The sequence below is a fragment of the Acanthopagrus latus genome, chromosome 9, assembly GCF_904848185.1.
Source record: "Acanthopagrus latus isolate v.2019 chromosome 9, fAcaLat1.1, whole genome shotgun sequence".
Lineage (NCBI taxonomy): Eukaryota > Metazoa > Chordata > Actinopteri > Spariformes > Sparidae > Acanthopagrus > Acanthopagrus latus.
In genome coordinates, this window is record NC_051047.1 from 27,470,147 (window position 1) to 27,493,817 (window position 23,671).

At 45.7% G+C, this 23,671-nt stretch overlaps 1 protein-coding gene across 2 annotated transcripts in view; it reads right to left on the reverse strand.

Annotated features, from left to right (window-relative positions):
* Window positions 1-23,671, reverse strand: part of gli2a (GLI family zinc finger 2a) — an 81,609-nt gene that overhangs the window by 17,817 nt on the left and 40,121 nt on the right. For both annotated transcript variants that reach the window (XM_037110650.1, XM_037110648.1), the window contains exons 3-5: window positions 18,966-19,071; window positions 7,821-8,026; window positions 4,595-4,804 (exon numbers count right to left, since the gene is read on the reverse strand). In XM_037110650.1, coding sequence (XP_036966545.1) covers window positions 4,595-4,804; window positions 7,821-8,026; window positions 18,966-19,071 — 522 coding nt within the window. The remainder of the gene's footprint in view (window positions 1-4,594; window positions 4,805-7,820; window positions 8,027-18,965; window positions 19,072-23,671) is intronic.

Sequence of the window (23,671 nt, forward strand, 5' to 3'; positions counted from 1 at the left end):
ACATCTTTACAGTTTTTGGTGTGAATCGGGCTTTAAATGTTTTTCAAACTGGGCTCCAAGAGTTTTGAAATCATCATCTGAAGGGAAAGCACGCAGTCAGCACGGGGCGGTCGGCCTCGGTGGAGAATCTTTGGCTTGTCAGCCTCCGACCTTGACTCGGGTGAAGCAGGCCTCGGCAGAGTCCGCCTCCGTGATGATGGGGAGCTGCTCTGCTCTCTACAGGACCAGCAGGGCCCCGGGGCCTCCACGTCTCCAGCCAGCCAGCCAGCCAGCCAACCAGAGTGGGTGACTGTTTATTTTCCCTGCTAAATCTCACTAATACTAACACTGTGAATTTTATTAGCGAGGGGGGCTCGTGCTCAATCGTCTATGAGCCCCCAGTGTCCAGCCCAAAGCCGCCGTTGTGTTTGCCAGTGTGTGTTTTATGCACACACTTCCACCCATGTGCTCACGAACCAACATATAGTTAAGTGTTTGTGTGTGCAGTCTGAGGGGAACGTTCTCCCCTCCCTCCCTCCCTCCCTCCCCTCGGTTCCTCGCCACCACATCAGTGCACAGATCTATCTCGCTCGCTCCCTCCGCTGCATCAACACTAAAATCTTTTTCTCCTCGATGGCAGACATTTACTTTGGCCGCTGCTTTTGTCGTGGGAGCTTCGGTGTTTTCCCCGCATGCCCACCCAGCCCCTCACATACCTGCTCGCTCATATACAAACAGTCCTCTGAATGCCTCCCAATGTGAAGCACCATAATGTGACTTTATTTATCCTCAGTGTGCCGGTGTTAATGCCAAGTCCACCTTAACACCTTCACATTAATGTGTCTTTGTTACTTATGTCACAGACTTATGACAACGGAGGAGGACGCAGCTCACCTACGTATCGTGTGTCGATGACGTTAAAAAGAGGCGCTACTTTCCATCACGGATTTTCTTGCAGTTATTACGATGTCACTTGGCATCTACTGCTTATTTCTTGATGAACAGAGACTGAATGACGGTCACCATTTTCCCCAGAAATTACCAAAAAAGTCACATTATTCATTCTGTTAGTCTACAACTGAAACGTGTAGGCAGACAGAATAATTTCAAGTCACAATCAATATTTACTTCATAATGGTGCATTAAAGGAAGAATAAACTCTTCTATTGCCAGTTTAAGTTAATTGTAATTGGTGGTACAAGTTGTTGAGTTTGGCTTCTCTTGGCTGAACCACTCTGCAAGAGTTTATGACAAATTGTACACAGCAAAAAATCTCTAGAAAACAAAACGTAGCGTTGTCTGATTCATCACTTATATAATTCAAAACAAGCCTCGTGCAGGAGTCGAACCGACTGGAACGACCCGAAACCACCGCACGGTCTTTAAAAAGCAACGAGACAATTGATTTAATGACTTGTTGAAACTGATATTTGTTTAACAGTGCGTCTTTGGAGCAAAATGTAGTTTTGTTGTTTCAGCCCGGTCGGTTCCTCTCAGTCTGCCTGTCACTCCTGTCAGATAAGGACGGTGATTAATGTGTGAAACACACCAGAGACACTGACGCCGACTTACAGGAGCAGCTGAGCGTTTCAGCCTGTTTACCTAACAGTCCTGTCCATCATGCTGTCATGTCGGGGGGAAGGCCCAGAAGAAGACCCAGGGGATCTTTTACAGAAAGACGTTGTCTTCCTCGTATTTGGGAGAGAATTTCCTGCTTTTTAAGTGACTTGCCTTTCAGTAATTCCTAAAATTCATGAGTGGAAGGCTAAGACCTGCAAAACCTGTCAAAAAACCTTCACTGACGCTCGTGTCCACAACTTTTCCAGCAGCACACGTCCTCACAGCAGCCTTGGAATTCACTTATCCAGAGGGGAATAACCGGGGGAGGAGGGTGAGAAGCCATACTATGGGTTCACTGAGGGCTCCCAGTTTTTTGCGGTGGGTCCACTGAATATTAGTGCATAAATTGATTTTTAATATGGATTTTATCTGCGCCGCTTTCCAAAACTAACGGCAAGGGATGAAGCACATATTTGCCACCTCTGCCGCCCCTCCTCCCACACGCTGGCAGTAAATGAAGCCTTTGATTCGGGCCGATGGCTGCCCGCGATGACCATTAGCTGGCCGCCTCGGTCAATATGGGCCCTGTGTCTGGAGGCCGCAGTGGAAGAGCCTCCAGACTGGCAGAGTGGCCCAGACCTGACCACATCACTCCCAGCATCGCAGAACACTAAATAAAAGCCGCTGGGATGGTGGCAGCAAGTGTGGACGCTGCGTTGAAGCAGGGCGGCGGGGGAGTCGGGGGAGTCGGGGGGGGATCGTGGCTATTTGAGCAAACAGTCCTCGTCAAACAAGTGTGGGCAAGGCTGCACAGCGGCGGTCACTGAGGTGGTTGGAGGTGGGGGAGGTTTCTGCGAGGCCCCCTAACCTTCCTCACCCTTCCCTTTCAGCACCGCCGTGTTTAACTAAGCGATTGAGGTAATTTAAAAGATTAATTGCCAGGCGATCCCGTATCTTGATGCAGTTTTTTTTTTTTTTTTTACCCCCTCCCCGTTGTGTTTTCCTCTACCTGTGCGTGAGGACGCCTGCATTAGTGTCACGCAGTGATGCGACACCGCGGCGGTGAAAGCAGCAGGGCAGGGTTTCTTCTTTTTTTTTTTTTTTTTTTTCAGGGTGGGTGGTTGGACGGGATGAAAGAAAAGAGCGAGGGGAGCTAGAGCGCAGCCAAGGGGAGTGTTTGATTATCGGGCATCGAAAAGCCCGACTTTCACGGACAGTTTTCCACTCTGTGCGCTTTCTATTCCCCATTCATAAGGGCTGAAGGTTTCTTGGATGCGTTTCGCTGCTGAAATCAAACGTCTGTTCTGGTGCCTGACCGTCATCTTGATAGAGGGCCGAGGCTCTAACTGGCATGAGAGAACAGGCCGGTCTCTGTGAGTTTGTGTGCAAACACGTGTACCAGTTTGTGAGCATTTGCCTGCCTATTTACCCGGCTGTTAAATTTTTTTTTGTGTGTGTGTGCTGCTGTGTGTATTTGAGCGTGTGTGTGTGTGTGTGTGTGTGTGTGTGTGTCGGTGTAAAGCGGCCTCATCCCTAACCATCAAGTGGACACCGTGTGCAGCCCACAAGGTTAATCCCTGCCTGGACCAGAGAGAGAAGCCCGCTCTCGCTCCCACTGGTCAGTCTGACACTCAAGTTTCTCCTCCAGCGTCACTTCTTCTCGAAGCGAAAGCAGTACAAAGATCTGAGAGAAGAGGGGATCACTGGTCGATTATTTTTTTACTCCCTAACATTGACCCAAGAAATCAAGTATCAGCTGCTTTCTAGTCAGGAGTGATCTGTTAAGTTGTGTTATGTAAGTAAGCCAACATACAAAATTACGTGAGGTACTTACTCTACGTAAGTAGCAGGACCGAACGTTATTTTAACCGTGAGTATGATCTTTTCCTAAACCTAACCAGGTCATATTAGTTGTTTTCTTGAAATAACAACTTATTTGTCATCATCACGAGATAATAACGTTTTCTTGAGATCTAAAAAACTAACAAGCTTTGTTACCCGAGAAATCGAGATAAATGAATCTGTTATCACAAGAAAAACAAAATGTTGTTCCCTCTCAGTCCTTGTTGATGAATGTTTAATTAAGTCGTATTGATTATTCATTTTTGCCCATTTATAAACAAGTTAATGTGGTGATGTCACAGACGAGTGTGTACGTCACGGTCATTTTCTCATCATTACTTGTTTACTCTTTGTTTTCTTGTGATGACATAAACACAGTTTGTTTTCTTGGGATCTCTCGAGAACATTATCTCGTCATCTCGGGGCAACATTTGTTATTCTGTGATGATGAAATAAATAACTTGTTATCACAGAAAGAGAGAAAGGAGGAAACAGTATGTTTGACTCATCAGTGTTTAGGGCTTCCGCACTAAACCCAACCAAGCCGCTACGTAACCGTCCAGAAGTCATTACATGTCCCGATATATAAACAGTCGGCAGGCTTTATTTTGAAAGTCTGAAGTCTTTCCTGCAGAGCTCTCTGGAGGGGCTGTCTCATAGTTTGAAGCTTAAGGCCACTGACCAAGCTGCTGCGTTCGACCCTTTGGGAGTAAGAACATGTTGAACAGAGCATACACGCAAAAAAATCTCACGGTAACGTGGCCAATTCTCTCCACGCTGCCCTTTTATGGTCACCCTGGATCTATTTTGTAGGACGTTACTCTTAATAACTGCAGCAACACACCTGAGACGCCGTCAGAATGAGAGACTCCGAGGTGACACATGTTTTTATGAGCTCCTGGCCTTGGGGCTTTTAGCGTTAATGCACCCTCAACACTCAACCAGCCGTGGCCCCCATGCTACGTGTAAGCTGCAGGAGCTTTGATGTGGGGAACTCTTCCATGAAAGAGGAAGAATAAGAGGATGGTATCAACACGCCCGGTGCCGAGAACAAAAGGGCGAGATGGCTGTAAAGTTTGGCTGCCAGGGATGAAAGACACGCGCGTGTTTCAGTGTTAATGAATCATCACACGGACAGATTGTGTTCGAGAAAACATTCCTGATTTGTCTTTTGACGTACAAAAATACAATTCAAGATAAGTCTCATCCTCACCGTCCACGGGACTGATGTAATCTGGTAGATGGGCCGCTGCCGCCGCCGCTGCTGCAGCCGCCGCCGCCGCGCTGCTCTGCATCAGCAGGTCACCGTAGGGGCTCCGCTGGCTGGCGCTGGCCATCAGGTGGTAGTACTCGGTGGGGTTGGCCCCTGGAGGTGGAGGGGGGAGGCTGAACAGGGCGCGGTCCTTCAGGTGCTCGTGGGTCACTGCAGAACAACGGGAGCAGGAGGAGGAGTTAATTCTGTTTAGGTCTGGTGATTGAAACCATAAACTGAACCAGGAGGTAATAAATCCAGCTAGAAGCAACCAGCTTTTTCGCCCCCCTGCTGGCCACTAGACAGACTGCAGTTTGAAGCCACTTCTACGTTTACTTTATTTTACACCATCAGCGGTCACGACCCATGAAGTGACGCTCGACACGTTTTTGATTTCACTTTCCGGCCACGAAACATGCGAAACATCCAGAGACAGAACGACAAAAAAAACCCCAAAAACAAATCCAAGAACAGAAAAGGTTGTGAGAAGGACTCAACAAAGGAGAAGAGTGCCCTGCTTCACAGATTTGAAGATTTGTGCTTGCGTGCATGCCCCGGGGCGAGAGGCTTTTGATAAAAGATGTCTGATGTCTTTGAGGCTCGCTGGGTTATGGGAAAATATCTCTAGGGAGTAAAAGGAAGCAGAGGGAGCGATGGGAGGAGGAGGAGGAGGAGGAGGAGGAGGAGGGGGTACAGAGAGAAGGAATACCACATTCCTGCACTCCTCTGTGTGTGTGTGTGTGTGTGTGTATGTGTTAAGTCTGACAGGCTGAAGTCCAACACAGTGTGCAGGTGCAAACACACACACACACACGCTCATAATGCTGAGGAAGCCCTAAACGCCGCGTGTGCAAAGGGTAATATTGACGTAAAATGTGTTAACACCTGCACCCAGTAAAGCCACATTTTAAAAGTGTCAGAAACTATAAGAGTGAGAGATGGATTGGACTGAGCCCGTGTCCCCCTTTTTTCCTCCATTTCCTGCAATTTCTGCTCCCTTTTCCTCACCCGGTGTGGGTGAGGGTGAGCGGAGGGGACAGGGGTGGATTAATATGCATGCTGGTGGAAACAGTGGGGGTTGGGATGACTGGGCGGGGGCCAAGTGGGATATCGAGGGGAGGCCGTGGTTTTGCTCCCCCTCCCCACCTTCTGCACACACACACTAAACAAAAAATCTGGATCCATCAGAACCTATTAGGCCATGGCTGCAGTAACAGTCCACAGGCAGCGTGTTTGGGCTCCAGCAGCAGCGACCCGGCCATATTCCTTTGGTTTCTCCATGGCTGCCAGATCACGTTACCTCCTCCGCCAGAGCTGCGTTTTGTGTCGGTGTGTTAGTGCATGTGTGACCTCACTTATGAACACAGAGCGATGGGACACTACACTTCCACCGGTCCCGATAAAAACCACACACAAAAGGTTAGGCCGGGGAGAAGCAGCGATGATTTTCCAGCTTTAATGGACTGCAGTGAAACGGTCCATGTTACGGACGCTTTCCACTCACTTTTGAGGTCACTATTTGTTAAGCAGGGGTGATTTCAGACACAGCTTCTCATGCTCGTGACTCTGTGAGGTGCAGAGATGGTTTGAGCCTGATGCTAACATCACTGACAATGCTAACTAATGCTGATTTTACCACGTTAACCATCTTTGTGCTTCTTAGCACTAAACACAACATGTAAAGTTAAAGCGGCTACATTTAAGTATAGTATTCGAGTACTGCAGGTGAAGCTGTGAACATCACTGTACCTGCCAGGCGGTGAACTCTGGTTGAATTAAATCAAAATCAACTGGGCGTCGCTCTCGGGGATCGTGGTAATTTATTTAGTATTCCTTGAGCGGTTGAGGTTTCACAAACAACCTTCAACACATGCCTGGCACTCAGGTATCCCTATCAGAGGTTTACATACGCTTCGCTGAGCGCTCTGCTCCCACAGACTTTATTTATGTTCTGCAGAGCTGCAGGCTGTCCTCCATTTGGTGCCATACTTCCCTGCCACTTTATCAGTGACAGCATCTCTTCTGCATTGCTTCTCTTGAAAGGTGGAGGTGGTCGAGTTGTGGTGGTGGTGGTGGTGCCGGCAGCACAAGCTTGGTGATTTATCATTGCCGGGTGCAGCGCTGTGGCTCCGTACTCCTCCAACTTTGTTGCTTGAACAGGGAGGACGGGTCTGTTGTCGTGTGGACTCAATAGCTCATTGGTTTTGTTTGTGTCTGCGCTGATTTCCACGCTTGCTCCTGCCCCGAACATACAATACACCAGCAAGAAAGCAAAGCATACGTTTGATATACGTCTGCATGCACACACTCGCAAAAAACACCTCCGACGTGCTTCAGTGCCGTATGTAGGGGAATGTATAAGGTGCGAGACTAATTATCACCGTTGGTTAAATTAGCGACTGTGTAAACTGCGTCTGCAGCCGAGCAGACGGAGTCGGTTTATAGTGAACAGGACACATAAATTCTAAACCCACTCAACTCTAATCTCACCTCCTTAATGTTAACTGGTCGGAGCAGCTGCAGCGACAGACTTTCCACATCACTTTCAGTTAATTCCTCAGATTGTGTACGCTGCATTCATACATCATCGGAGGACTGAGAGTTTCCATCCTGCGAATGTGAGACGGTGACCTGACTTCACTGAGAGTGTTTATGGATGAACACGTGTGTGTCGGGGCATCTGAAGTTACAAGTGAGTGAGAAGTGTCTCATGTTTTATGACAGTGTTTGTCAGACAAAAGATGAATATACTCCTCTGTATGTGGGTGATAAAGGACAGGAATACAACCTGTGTGACTGATATTAGCATGAGGAGAAAACACTTCAGTAGCCACGATCGAGGAAAGTGTAGAGTCTGATAAGTTTGTTACCAGACCGTCAGATTTTGAACAAGACAATTACTCTCCAAAATGACTCACTAGGATGGCTGCAAACCAGCGTTATGAAAAAAAAAGAGATACATAAAAAGCATAAAAACATGGAGGCAGTGAAGTGAAACAGTCTCAAGCTCGGTTTAAAAACTGCCACATAACTCTTTGTTACTCAAGTGGGAACATGCATGATTATCTGAACTTTAGATGAACTTTAAAATCCTCAAATAGACTCCAGAAAAACCTTTTTTAAGTTAAAGTTAGCGGAGGGTTAGCAGGGGCCAGTGGTAGTCACACATGCAGCACTTGGATCTTACCCTCAGCAGGGCTCAGTCCTCGGGCCGCTGAGATCATGGAGAGCGTGGGGCTGCTGTGCACCGAGCGCAGATAGTGCTCCATGTGGGGGCTGACGTAGGGATGTGGAGGGCTGAACGGTGATTCACCCGACCCGGGCGGCGCGTGGGGTGATAGACGGATGAGGGAAATATCTGAGATGACTGGACTGCCCGTCAGTCCTGGAGGTCTGCCGAGAGGAAGAAAAAACAGATCAGTTCAATTCAGTAAAAAGATGGAAAATGAAGTGAAGGGAGGAAGATGAACATCATCATAGACAAAAAAAAAACCAGAGATGGTGATAGAGGGAGTGGAGACAGCCTGTTAATTTGATTACTTGCATTGTGCTCTCTTATCATCATGAGTGATCTGCACTGGTATGTTCATAGACAAGCCTTAACTTCTGTTATTCCACAAAAGTGTCTGCCGTCTCAATCCACTTACACCCTTTCCCCTCCCCTGTCCCACAGCTAATACATAATAATCCCCTTTTGTTCGCCTTCTTCTATTAAGCCCCGGAGCTACAGACATGTCGAGACCGAGGGCTTTTCCTCTGCGAGGCTACCAGGAGGAGTATTATTATTATTTTTTTTCTGTTTGGGTGGGCAAACCTACAGGGTCTGTCTCCCACCAGGTATTAAAAGGTGTGTGTGTGTGATAAGAGAGCGCAACCGGATGATCACAACTTTTAAGTAGCTGCCTTCAGCCAACTTTGGCAGGAGAAGAAGTCGTCTCGTCTGAGGGCTCTCTGACAGCCTGCCGGTCACATCAGGCTTTACAGGAAAATTTGTCATCTCTGGCAGGTAACAGGCGGCTCTTCTTGCAGAAACACAGACGAGTGGGTGTTGTAACTCTCAAAATAACCCCGAAGGGGCTGAACTCGAGATAAAAACGTCTGCTGGCCGCTGGCGGTGGCGCAAACCCTTTTGAAGGGGCACTAGTACTTATGTCGACCTCGTGTGCTGCGGCGCTGATGAGCAGCCTGTCGCTCCCCTCGGTGTGTGGCAGGAACACCTGGAGGAAACTCAGCCCTCACACGACACCGAAGCACGAGGAACGATGAGTAAGAAGGGAAGAAAGGGCTGAATGACATGAGTTGAAACTGTGAAGTGAGGAGGGAGAAAACCATGCCCAGAAGATGACACTTTTATAAGACAGGAGAGGCTCAGACACGTTTGTAAGAGGAACTGTTTGATATTGATGGAATTATTAAAGGGGAATTTCTTAAACCTGGGATCTATTGTTTACATGTTTTGGAGTGTAAATTAATAAAACTTAGTCAAAGTTACGTCCACTGAAAGTCTGACAACATTATAAAAAAAATTCTTTGATCTTTTCTGCACAAGAAACAGTTTTGCTTTTAAAGCTGTGAAATAAAGTCCTGCTTGCGGTTTCACTGATAAGCTTCAAACTCCTTTTTCCAGCTCTGACTCACACTTCCTTGACTTTTGTGAACTCTCACTAGATTCCTCTGATGGCACTTCATAGGAATCATTTCCGACACTTAGAACAACAACTTCAGCCTGTCGGTGGCAAAAACAGGCACTTTCAGCAGACATAACTTTGACGGTCGCCCCAAAAGATTACCTAAACTTTCAGTAAGTATGAATCATTCACACCCCAACATGTAAATATGTAAAGTTTCCCCTTTAATTAACTGGATACACCTGATGTTTCATAATTATGTAAAACAAACTACTGAGGGTGAAATGAGACATCATCAGTCATCGTGTTGATGAAACTGGATAATGTGCTCATATAACAAGTATTTCATTCTGATGGAAGCAGCTCAAACCAACCAGCCACTCTCTCTAAAGCCAGGAAGAGGAGAGGGTTGAGCTTATAAGAGATTAGTGGGACCTTTAAAAGGCAAACGTGTCCTCCTTTTATCAGAAATGACCAGACGACTGACTCACTGTCAGCGGGGGCTGAGGGAGGATCTTTCACAATGAGAGTGAGTAACGAGTGAGTAAAGTGTTCAGCCTCCTTTCAGAGAGGAATTCAGGTTCGAGGTCACGTCACCGTCAGCTCAACATCTTTATTATAAATGCAGAGATTTTATCTTTGTGATGTTTTTACAGATTCTGGTAGCGCAAACGTCTTGTGTCACTTCAATCGGGCTCATAATCCAGAGCAACAAAAAAAATATAACAATAAAAACGACCACAGCGACACTCGGGCACACGCCACGACAATGTCATAAAAATAACGGAATCACTCGTCTTTATGAGCGTCTGAGAGCAAAATGCTTTAAATCTGACACTTTAGCAGCTCCGTGGCTGCGAACACACGAGTGTTTATATGTGTGGTTTCGACTCTTGGCAGCATTTACTGCATGCTGGGTACACAGCATGTATGTGCATGTGTGAGAAAAGGGCGTGAGGAATAGATAATCTGAAAGTAAAAGGCTGCAGCTAACGATTATTTTCCATTTGTGGATTATTTTTAATAGCTGTTTGGTCAGTAAAGTGTTAGAACATGTTGAAAAATGTCCCAAAATGACGCCTCAAAGTCTTGTTTTGTCCACAACCGAAAGATATTCAGTTTATCATCAAAGAAAACACAAAATATTCACATTTAAGAAGCTGTATTGAAAGAATTTTGAATTTTCCTTCTTAAAAAATGTCTCAAACTGAGTAATTGCTTATCAAAATACTCAGAGGTTTATTTAATAGGTGACAACAATTAATCAATTAATCGATTAATGCCAATATTAGCATTTCTTCGTGAGCTGATCACAAACCAAAATACAAAAATTAATACTCAGGTTAAAATAAAATAACTGCTGTCAGGTTTGTGAGGAGCAGTAAAGAAGAAGCTTCAATACTTAAATGATGCTGCAACAAATTATTATTTCCATTGAATTGTTTTCAAATTTAAATCGCTGTAAATAAAAATGTCCAAAAATTGTGTAAAAATGTCTTCTCATGTCCGACTGACAGTCTGCAACCACATGATTCTTTATTTACTGTCATAAATGATCAAGGAAAGCAGCAAATGTTTCGACATTCTTGGCTTTAAATGAGGGAAATGATTTACTGAGTAACCAAATTGTGGGAGATTAATCCTCTTAATCGTCGCCGCTCTACGTCTGAAAGGAATCAAGTCAGCGTTGTCAAATCGTTTGACTCGGATGATAAAATGAGTGTGACCGGTCCAGGTTGTAGTTCCTGGCTCCGGCTATGAAAGGTGGGCCTGAGACCGAACTGAGCAAGAATCCCTGGCAGAACCTTCCCCGCCCCCCTCCAGAGTTTCCCTGCTCAGACTCTCATTCACCGTCTCTGTGCGGACGCCAACCTGCTCCGGGCCTGGCCCTGCCCAGCTCGGGCCGAGCCAACCAACCCAGAGCGTCGGCCCTCGCTCCATTTCCAGTAAGCGCCTGCAGACTGCTGGCCTTGTCCGAGGGCCAACTTTCTGCCGTCAGGCCCACTCTTCCCCCTGCAAACAGCCATAAAGAGCCCTCTGTTCTGGGCGGGAGGGGAGAAGTGAGAAGAAACAGACGCTCCATACACAAAAACACGCTTCTCTCGGTCCGCCTCGAAGCGGCATACAGAGAGCTTTTGGCAGTGCCTGGTCAGATTAGTGCTTCACTGAGGGATACCTGGGTAAGCTGGCACTCGTGTTGGCTCCGTTTCTTATCAGACTCAAAGCTCCTCGAAGTAATCACACCCCGGGACTCCCACTGTGTCGCTGAAGCCTCGAGCTATCTCACAATCGAGACTGTAATGGTTCCTGTTTTCCCTCTATCCTGAACTGACGGTGATTCAATAATGGATCAGAATTGAATTTTAAGTTTTGTGAAAATAGTGTGTGGCTCTAACATTTTGTATCGTCATGCATTTTTAAAAAAATGTTTGGCTTCCAATTTCAACCCCCATTCGTCTTTTCTAGACGCTCATACATCCTCACTCGTGCGAACGACGGCCGTGTGTTCTGATATCATCACAATTAATTTGCTGTTTATCTGATGGAGAGAGAAACAGCCTGTGTGCTGGCAATTCATTCACAACTTCAGGCCATCAAGTCATCACATAAAGCTTCTAGTGGTGTTTTATAGTCTAACACCAGCAGCTCCGACCCAACAAGTCTGCAGCAGAGCGGCACCAACTACAACTTCACTGCTGGACTTTAGTTACATGTTGGGAGCATCATGTATGACACATAAAGGGGGAATACAACATGTAAGTACTTCAAAATGTGGCCATGTAGCCCCTAAAGCTTCACCCTACTCCACCTGCCTAAGAAGTGTGTCGAGTTCAGGTATTATTCATGCATCTTTGACAGGTATGGCTGGAATTCAAAATGTGTATTTGTATATTTATATTGTCAACACGTCCCATTAATAGACCCAGATATCTCTCCATACTTTTAAGATTCTCTGCACCGTTGCACTTCTGCAGAAACATATCTGGCTAACATTTATTCTTTGGCTGAAATTTACTCACCAGACAGAAGTAATTTTGTGTTTTTTGGGACTATTTTCACCTGCGGATTTATACACATTTGGTGCTCTGGGGAGTATTGTTGGCAGCAGGACAGTATTTGTAAGATCTAGTCAAAATAAACTCCACTGTCTTGTGTTTGTGTTCATAGAAAATGTCATAAAATGTAAAACACAGTGTGATGAAGCTCTATGCTATGAGCCTGTTAGCACTGCATTTGTTGACAATAAAAGCCCATAGGAACGTCTCCAGCCACAGACTTTGAAACAAATTAAAAAATACCTTCCCAATTAGTCCGATGAGGCTGTTGATAAGACCACTGTGCTACGAACGTGAATACAATCCGAACTTCACGTTTCAGCTTGTTTGAAATAAATTAACTTCCACTGAAATCAACACGACCACTCGAACCAAAACCATTCTGCAACATCTCACTTTAAATCCTACATCCATCAGCAAACATCGGCGTGTCGACACACATCACTGCAGCTGCTGTAAATCACTCAAAACGACCAGGAGAGTGTATGAGGCCGCGATAATAAGGCGAAATTTACCGCTGCTGCCTGTCAGGAGGCTGCAAATAACAGTCCTGTTTGGCAGGTACCATTATTGAAGCCTTGTCGATCCACCCTCTTTCTGACAAGACGTTACTTGAAGTGTGTTTTCCAGAGGCTTGAATGGGGGAAGCTCTTGGGAGAGCCACTTAAAAAAAAAAAAAAAAAAAGCTTACATCATACCTGAACACTACGGGTGGCGACTGCAGTGTGTCGAAACTAGGAAACAGTAAAAGCACACATCAGAATGTCCTGATACGTCCAAATAAAAGTGGCAGAAAGTTTGTCCTTGTGAGACTCTTGAGGAGAAATCTGTGCAGACGGAGGGACGGGAAGCCGTCACGAGTCAGTAGATGACATGCTTTCAACGAGGTAATTGCTGTTTGTCTCTGTGTTCTGTACTGTGTGATTACATGCTCCTCTGTTGTTCCATTGTTAAAACTATGCTGTGAGAAAAAGTGATTTGGACATGGCACAGCTTGTTGAGCATATGAGTAACTCTGTGAGTAAGTGCATACCAGAGAACATGTACATTAGATTGCTGGTGGGGGAAAGATTGCACCATGATTAGTAGCGAGATGCAGAGAAATGGATTCCAGCCAACGCAGCAAGAGTTCAGGCAAAGTCTTTTGGTTTATGGAGGATGATTGGACGACATCTCCCAAATCTTCAATCAGGCAAGTTTTTTTTTTCCAGCGACTGGACATGTGTGCAGGGGTGAGCAATAAGGATGGAGTTTGTGTTTTTACTCTCCAGCTTTCCCACAAGGATTTCTGTAATAGTGTACGAACAAGTGCAACAGCAGGAATTACCTTTGTGGAGAAAACAGTCCCGAAGTGTGCCGGTTTCTACAATTCATCACGACTTGTTCCCCTTTGCCCTTAGACAGGTTTGAGGGACTCTAGCTCATTTCAAACATCTCCCCATGAAGTCAAAATCAATGTTTAAGTGTCCTGCTCACATACATCTTGCTTTAGATGCCTGACAATGGCAAGAAAACAGTTGTTTCCTCTGTATTTTTAATTTTGTTTTCCCGGGACACAATATTTCATTTGGTGTTTCCTGGGTCATTCAAAAGCAAATCTTTATAACTTTATTCTCCGATTTGAATGAAACTGGATCATGTTATGTGTAGAAAACCTTGTCTTGTGTTTTATATTTTTTTTCCTCTGATGTCTCTCAGTTTTTCTGCCCCTCAGCTCTGGAGAGGTGGTTTTACCCCGTCGTCTAACTAGCAGCCTCCCGGTGAACTCCTCTGGATCGTGGGCTCAGGGAACGACAGTTGAAGTGTCGAGGTGATTTACGGTGTTTCCTGATGGACAGATACCCGTAGCTTTGCTGCTAAAGTAGCTACTAACTGCTGCTAAATATAGCTCCCGTAGCTAGTTAGCTGTCATTTTTTTGCTGACTCAGAAACACCCTGACATCAAAACCACCTCGGCGCTGCGTTCCCCCGTCGCCAACTGGCCTCAGAAGCTGTGCTGTCCCCGAACTATCAGCTGCCTCCGAGATTCAAGTCCAACAATCTAGTTTTACCATAGCATGAATTCTCAAAGTTTGAATGGGTCTTTCTGCAAGCGACGACTCTTGAGAACGATCCATCTTCAGCTGCCGCGAGTCGCTGCCCGTGTAACCCGTTTTTTCAAGGCGAGGCGTTAGAGCCACGCTCCAGCTTCAAGCTCCCTTTCTGTCCGTCCGCCTGCCTCCGCTGCCCTCCTGGCTGACCAACAAGTCAGAATTTGCCTCTCTGGCATTTTCCCTACTGGCTCAGGGTGGGATGAATTATGATGTGACACACTCCCTTCTGTACTTCTGGGCAGCCAAGGCGATCAAGATAAATCACCGCGCTGCCCCACAGGGGACGCGCTAAGATCCTGCCTTGGTTGTTTTTGGGGCCCTGATCAGGATGCTGAGGATTTGGACACAACTTGATACTGTACTCCCCGAGCAGCGAGGCCTGCGCACAAAGGAGAGGCCCAGTAGAACTAAGTCAGACGATGGGATAATTTACTTAAATGAGGCAGGATTTTACACAGGGTAATTATCCATTATTTGGCTCCCTCGCTGTCACATACCATTTAGTCTTTTTTTTTTTTCAGCGCAGGAAAATTACGTTGAGACCGTGCGATAAAGCGTGAAACTTCCCGGCTATTGATTTGCAACTTTGCAGTCTTGTGATTGACGGCTCCCTTGTCTTCTCTGCAGCGCATTCCTGGCCGTAACTCAGGGGAGCATCCAAATTCAAACATCAGCCGTGACGATGCGCCGGGGCCGGAGCCAACCGACAACAACACAAGATAACAACATGTCTGTCAAAACCACGGACAGCCAGCGGGTCGGACCGGAGTCAAAATATGCCCCCCTGGTTTCTACCTCCCACCTCCTCTCTCATCTCCCCTCCCTTCTCCTTTCCATGTTAACCAAACCAAAACAATGAAGGGAAAAAAAACAACATCAACCCAAATGGCTGATCTGTAAACTGTATTTAATCAACACATTCCGTGCTGTGTGGGGCTGCGGGCCTTGAACAGGCTGATTGCCTGCTGAGAGGGACCACATCTGTTTGTGTACAGGGGCGGTGTAAGCCACAGCTCTGCCACACAAAAACCTTGGACATATTTCAACTTTTCAGCGCTGCAATTTGCCCCCCGACTGCTTCCCAAAAAGCATAAATACGGGTTGTGGAATGAGCGGGGGATCTGTTTTTCTCATCCGTTGCGTTGTCGTTGAGGTTCTGGGAACGGAAGGCTGGATTTCGGATGCTAATTACCCGGTCAAACATGCTGGCACGCCGGCTGGCTTTCCTGGCTTGTGGGTTTGTCCAGGCGATGCCCGACTCCACAATATGCAGCACATAAGTGCTGTCTGAGAGTCCAAGTTCTACTGTCACCCCCACAAGAGGCTCTTCCTAATGTGCTGCAGTTCGAATACGGCATGTTTCTGCTCTCTGGAATGCTAAATCCGTGAAAGGCAGGCAGACCACAGCCGGAAGGTTTCTACTTTTAACTTAGAAATGTGCTGAAAGATGGCGTACGCAGTGATGCATGATGTCCTCGCGCTGTGACCCTGGTGATGCATATTCATTTGATTCATTTCATGACTAAATTGTCCATTCAGACTTTTATTGTTAGTGAAGAGCCCAACAGGGAGCAACTGGAGGTGGAAATCCAAGATAAACTCACCTACGAGCTGTGAGGTGAAGATGCTACATGCTCCTGTTTGAAGCCACAACGCAGCATGACATCAGCTTTATTTTAAGCAAAATGAAAAATAGGAAATTCACTTTATTGCCTTTAAAAAAGTCTATTGTCACTGTTGAGCTCTATGAAGGAGGATGGTAGTTGCAGCTTTCCTGTTATGCAGCCACTGGACACATTTCCTTTTTGTTCATCACCAAGTACAACCAACACTTAGCGAGAAATCACTGAGAAAATGTGATGCAGCCAGCAGGAGGCTGTGACAGCAATCTGCTTTCTCCGCCTCTGAGTCTGACCATTTGGATCAGCTATCAACATTTTTGGCTTTAGGCGCCGTGGGGCCGTATGTCGCAGAGATGACATCGTGTAAGGTTACTGAAGCCTGCAGAGGAGCGCCGCACTCTGTCTTCACATCACAGCCTGTTTACAGATCTTCAGAGTTGTACAAAGACTTTCTGTGGCTTTTTGTTTGAGCTGCACATAAGTTTGAAAAAGGAAAAAGAAAAAGAAAAAATGCTGTGGTGTAAGTCGAGCTTACCAGAGATCTGCAGGCTCATTTTTTTGGGGGTGGTTTGAGGCTGCTGAGCCACTACCAGCATACCAGAACCAAACCCGGACCTGTTGGTGGTCACGTTTCAGATTTTAGGCCGCCAACTTTGTCGGGCCGTTGAATAGAAATTACGTTGGCGAGACATCGACATTTGGTCGACTTCCCAACTTTTTTCCATGGACGTCTGTAAGACATATCTCTGCTGTTGTTTCTAGTCTGCAAAGAAACACTAACATCCTAAACTTTTTGTACTTCAGCTTAATCAAACAGCCTTTAGTGATGAGATCCATAAAATATAAATATTAAAAAGGTTGTGCTTGTTTCCTGAACACCACAGTCTGTTCTCTTACTGTCACACAGGGCGCGAGGCAGATAATAAAGCAGCGAGAACTGCAGGATCTACATTATGACAGCTGTGACAGACTGACCTGCGGCCCTCATTATGTTACATGCAAACAGCGATGACAGGCGCTCCGTATCACGCCATCCTGCAGACAGGAAGCACAACAAGACAAGCGGCGACCGGCCTCTGACGAAGTGCTGCCACCAAGCGCCGCGCGCCGGCACCCTGCTCCATTTCCCCGCGACGACGCTCGCGTAATTAGGTGAATTTGGCGCATGCTGCGGAGAAGACAGCTATATCAAGGTGTTGATGAATTAGTGGGAGCACTCTGTCAGAGTCACATCACATTAATCAAAACAAGCCGGGTGCACGGCCACACTTCCCCTCCTCCTCCTCCGCTCCTCTCCCTCGCTTTGCAGGTGATGAATAGCTCTGCCTCCACTGTGTATCACCTGATCTTGCTGAATTTAAATGTAACAGCACAGTTCTCACAAAACCTCTATTGATCTTACTCCCGGGTTCCCTTTGCTGGATTTCGAATATTTTAGATAAGCGCGAGAAAAGGCCCGGCGGTGTGAGGAAAGGCCAGACTTTTATGGTAATGCCACATTAATAAAGTCAGAAAATAGATTAGTGTTTCTTTGTAGGTCAGCTTGGGACACAAGTTTGAAAAGAAAAAAAAAAGCGCAGAACTGGACCGGCAACCTATTTATCCTAACAAACATACGGCGAGTTCATATTTTTAAAGCATCTACGAACTTCTTACGACGCCGTCTTTCTCTCAGCGAGGTTGTTTCACTGGAGACGGAGTTTCTTGGCAGAGCTCCTCGTTTCAGCGTTAGGAGACGAGATAGGAGAGGAAATGTTAACGGCCTGTTGTATTGTGATGATGTGGCTTGTCTCTCTTCATCTCCGGCTCAGAGAGAGACGGCATCGGAAGGAGTCGTAGTGAACTCTCAGAGAGAGAGAGGAAGCGATGAGGAGTGACAGCTGACCTTCACCGATCACACTGAGCCACCTCTGCTTTTCATACATCATTTACAGACAGTATCTCCAAACTTCAAGTGGGACTGTAGACAACTTTTTAGAGTTGTTTCAAGTCAAAATATCTCATAAATAGAGTCATTTTCTTTATTGGAACAGGGATTCAAAACAGCTTAATAAAGGCAACAAAACCAAATATTATCATTTGATTTGATTGTGAAGGTCTTATCTCTGTGGTGTTCCAGGTCCAATCTGACCTGGCAGAGAATATCAAAGATTCTAAGTGGATCAAATTGAACTCAAACTGTATTTGAGTTGCGGTTTGATCCCACAATGTTTAACTGCAACAAGCCAGATTATTAAAAAAACAACGATCCCTGTGGGTCAGACTGGGCCTTATTTTTCATGCTGTAATAATTGGGGGGTTTTGCTTTTCGACATGTTTTTTTTGGATATGAATGGATAACAATTGTTTTTTTTTGAGCGTTTCAAGGGGAATTTAAAAAAACAATTGACCCTCTGTTCTGGCACATTATGAGGGTTTACAAGTGGTCCGTCCAGAAAAATGACTTTAAGTCGACTATGAAAGCAGCTTTTTACAACCCATGTTTGTGTTTTTTTTGTTAGGTGGTGACCTCAAGTGGCTGTCGTTACTGTTACGGCTGCAAAGGAGGAAGTCAGCAGAAGTAGGAGACCAGTGGAAACTTTTAATCGTAGTTATGTTGTGACGTTTGTGAACTAGTTAGAGAAGTAACACACTTACTTCAGTCTAAACCACAATGTTTTCCTAAACCAAACCAAACTGGTCTGGCTCATGCTTGTAGCTGGTACGCTGCAACAGTCATGCCGTTTTGGGAGTCACTTGCCATCGTATCTTTGGAAACTTTGGGTTTTCCGCTAGAATTCAATATGAGTTTCTGTGGATTTTGAAAAAAATGCTCGGTTGCACAACAGGGTTTGGTAATGACCGGCCCGGCTGTGGCTCCCTGTTTTGTTGGGGGAAGATCTTTTTTTTTTTTTGTTATTTCAGAGTAACTTGTGATGTCTGATGGTACTCACCCATGCATGGCGTGGAGCGGGTGCGGCTCATAATGGTACCGGCCCTCGTGGTGTCTCATGTCGATGGGGATGGGTGTGTGAAACGTGGGGAAGAGGTGGTGGGCGCCTGCAAGAGCAAAGAGAAGAGACGAGGTCAGAGAATAAGCACGAAACACGGCGAACGATGAGACATTCCTTAGAGCTTGTTCTAAAATAATGTCCGAGGCTGAATTATAGTTCCTGACTAGTGCCTTGAACGCAGCATGAGACGCAACTGTACCGTTTTACAGTTCCCGTAATCCAGCAGTAATTGAAACCTTCCACACTGTCTGTGGCTTTTGCCCCGAGAGCTGTACGTTCATTAATGGCTCTCTCTATCCGACGAGACCAAAGCGGGGTTTACACAACAATGAATGTGTTTTTATGTGTCAGACAAAGAATGCACGAATCCGCCATTTCCTGCCATAAATGGTCTGATGGCTCGAGGGAAGTCTCATTAAGACAACACAGCCGATCTTCATTAATTGCTGTCATTACAACCGCTGAGTAGGAGACATTATTGTAGGAGGAGGAGAGCTTTAATCATACACAGGAAGCCGGCTAATTCTCTCTGCAGTTTTGCATGTTCGATGGAGGGAAAGAGACCAAAAACAAAACAAAAAAAAAAACCCAAACGACTTTGAGAGTATCTTGAGAGCACATCGGTTGTCAGAGACGGAGAGCGCAGAGCGATGCTAATCCCCCTGGGTTGATCCCTGGTTGCCATTAGGATTCTCAGGCTGCACGGCCGAGTAAACCCGGGATGACCTGAGAGCGCAGACCACCGGGGTTAAAGGTCAAAGCTCAGCGAGAGCAGATCGTTATCGCTATCCACGAGAGGACCACTGGGACGGCGTGATGACGGCCTTTTTTAAAGCACCAATGTGCTGCCAACATGCAATGGGTACCTTTTTTAAAGGACAACTCCACCAATTGCACACACTAAACTGTTTGAAAAGTAACATAAAGAGGAAGCTGCATGTTAAGCCGAGTTGTATTGTGGGTAATGTAGGCAACAGGCCGAAGAACACCTGGAATGAAAATTAAGATATCTCTGCTTCTGCTGAATCAATTTGGATAATTTGTCTTTAAACCCTTCATGATGAGTTCCACCATGTTGTTATTACGGGAGTGCAATGATAAATCAACTGACCACTTCTTTTTTCTACCCACAATGCAACTTGGGATTGTTCCACTTTTAGAGAAATACTACTTTCATCATTTTGGATTAATTCCACTTTACAGTTTTTCTTTGGATCGCTGTTAAACTACTACTGTCGATGAAACACTTCCTAATAATTTTTCACAATAAAATCCTGCCAGGAAAGAGATTCATCATGCTCATTCAGCCACTGGACAGCTTTTAATGTGAAACATCTGTACAGAAAGTGCAGTAAATTTTTGTTGATAGTAGTTTTACAGACAGGGAAAAAAAAAGCTAAATGTAGTATTTTGTGAGGGGATGATACTGAGTTTATCATCTTTACTGAATTCATTACAGAACATGAGACGATGAGAAATGAATCCACAACATGCCACTGAGCTGATTTTATCTGTGAATACAGGACATTTGCATATAAAGTGCAGTGTGTCTGGCTTTTCTTGTCAAAGTTGACATTTTTGAACACCTTCCTGACGGAGCCTCGGGGGTTTTCTGACGCGCTGCAGTGAAAACAGGGTGTAACAGGACTCCGTGCCTGCAGGCTACAGCAGAATGCTGCATGTTGTTTTTAGGTGATGCCGGGTTACAAAGGCAGACATTACTGCTACTTAACCCTGATTGAGCCTTTTGTTACTGTGACTGAGGTAATCATCGTTGTACCGTCTTGTTCATTGTTAATTCCACTGGGATTACACGCGACTGGGAGAGGAGAGTTTCACCTGAGGGCAGCTCTGAACCGTGAGGAATTTAAGAACAATGATTGTTTTTCCTTTTTGACAACTGCAGGGCCTCCAATTACTGATGCGTCGCCGTGAAATCAGTTGTCACGTTACGTTACAAGACGGAAACAGACAGAGAGGGAGACTGGAACTAAAAGCAACACTGCCGGAGATGACGGAGCAGATTCTGAGGAGAAAGATTTTTTACTTGAGGACATTTCAGAGCCTGAACTCGCTTACATTCGCTTGAGAAAGAAGTTGAATCAGAGTCTGTTTTCCACAAGTACCTGTACTGAAAAATAATGTCAGATGATGTAAAAAATTAGCACATTGTACAGTTTACTTTGCTTTTTTGTTTGATTTGATTACACTGAGAGAGATGTGAAGAAAACAATCAATTTTCTTGATTTTCATGCCATCTCGCTCACACTAAACAATCGTAATCTTGAGAGTGCTCACGCAAACTTACATTCACTTTTTTAAAATAAATATAAGAGAATATTTATTTGTGTTGAATTTTATTTGTAAAACCACACCTCACTTTTACAAGTTAATCTTGATTAGGAAGAAGCAAGATTTGCATTGGAGTAAAATGTCAAGTTAAAAACTGTCTGTGGATCCAAAGTGAGTTGTAAAAAACACTCCGTCTGGTGTCTCTCCACTCGTCCTCGTGTTTCTATCAAGATCTCCGGCCGCTCTGGATCTCTGCCAGCGAACCTCCCTTCGCCTTTGTGCGCGAGACAGGCGGCCAATTCCGAGTCAACTTGTGTGTTACAAAGCCAAAAGAGGCGCCCAGTAAATGAGCGAGAGGGAGTGAGAGCTGGGAAAAGGAGTTTGAGCTTTGTTTCACAAGTGGAGCCAGAAGTTCGGTCTTTGTCTGAGAGGTGCCCCCTGCTTGTGCTGCCTGGCACATCTCCGGTGGGGGGGCGGGGAGGGCACGGGACGAGGAGACGAGACTTTGATGGACAGCCAGCTTGTGCTGGAGTCACAGCTGCTTTTGCACCAGTCGGAGAGTTTATCAATTAAACCGTCAAACCACGGACGGGTTTGTTTCATCTGCTCACCTGCTTTGCATTGCGATGCAGTTTCATATTTTAGTAAACTCCTTATAAAGTAACTTATATGAACGTATGCCTGCTCAGGACAGACAGGCAGATGCAGAAGCATTCATGACTGGTCTTAAACTTCCATCGGCCCATTAGAGAGAATACAAACACTGAAATAAACACATCCAAACAGAAGCCCTGGAGGCTGATCCCCCCCTCCTTCTCCCTGCTTGGAGCTGCTGGATGTGGGGGCGATAAGGGCTGAACAGGCCCTTCCATCACCCAGACAGCTGCATTGTTTCCTGGGCTGCAGGGACAACTATGGACAGGTACGTGGTCGGGGCGATTCACACGCCTCAGTTTCTTGATTTACCGCCGTCCTGAGTCCTTTGGGTGTGTCGGCATGCAGGGTTACTCCACCCTGAGCCTCGTCCCGTATCTCCAACACAGGGACTGACAATAGAACAACTTGCCTGTACTTTTACAACACGATGTGACTTTGAAACACAGTATAAAACCGTCACCTTGCTTGTAAAAATCACTTTTTGTGTCTGAAATCATGGATATATGACTCAATTGATTACCAATATACTACCAGTCTACCTCGAGGAAAACACTGGCTACGTGATGCAGCCATCATCTGTATGCGGATGTGAAAAGCAAGTAAATCTCTGGCGTAATGATTATTTACATTATTGGTTAATCTGTCGGGTATCGTCTTGATTAATCGACACATTATTTGGTGTATAAAATGTCAGAAAATGGGGAAAAAAGAAAGAAATCTCAATATTTTTGTTCTTTAAAGTTTGCATATCAAATAACTTTGAGGTTTGTCATTCTTTCTTGTTAGTTATCTAAGATACAGATGGTATACTGAAGTTAAGGTGACTAGAAACAGAATTAGTTACCTAGTAAAGGGTGACTAACTCAGCGAGGTGGTCGTGTAACTTGTGGAGTAAATCTTGGAAAAAGCTCAAAGTGCAGCGTGCACTGAGGGGCTTTTGTGTCGCTGTAATCTAATATCATAAATCAATCTGGCCCACAGGAACCTTTAACTGGCTGTTTTCAGGCACCGTATCTGCTCTGATCTCTCATAACGTGTTTGTTTTAAGACTCGACATATCTTTGCCCCGCTCGCCCCCATAATGAGGCTCCAGACGTGCCAAACATCCTGCCAGGCAGCAGGGTTAGAGCCCGACGTCCTCTCCTCTCTCTCTCTCTCTCTCTCTCTCCTTTTTAGTTTGCATCTTAAAGCCCCGGTTTGATCTCCCACTAAAGACAATGCCAGGTGTTCGATGTTAACAAAGGCCCCTCCGAGTCTCATGACTCAGAGAAAGAGAGAGACGAAGGAAAAGAGCTCTCTCTCTCTCTCATTATGTCCAAATGAAGCCCCGGACCAGGACCACGCTGAAGTGGAGAGTGGAGTGGGCTCATGTCTTCGAGGAAGTACTCAACGATAATAATAATGCCCTGAGAGGCCGGGGCCAGGCCAGGAATAATTTCGGGGGAGGAAAAAAAAAAAGCCTTTGTCGTGCTTTGAGAGAAAAGGCCGAGAGAGGAAGGCACAGAGAGAGAGAGAGAGAAGTGAAGAGCAGAGGACGAGGAGAGGTGGGGGTGCTCAATTCAGACAGGAAATTCCAGCAGAAAAAGTTGGCCCGCGTCCTAACTACACAGCGCTGTGCCAACGGCTATACACAAATGCTCATGAGCATGCATACACACACACACACACACACACTCACAATTACACACACAGACACT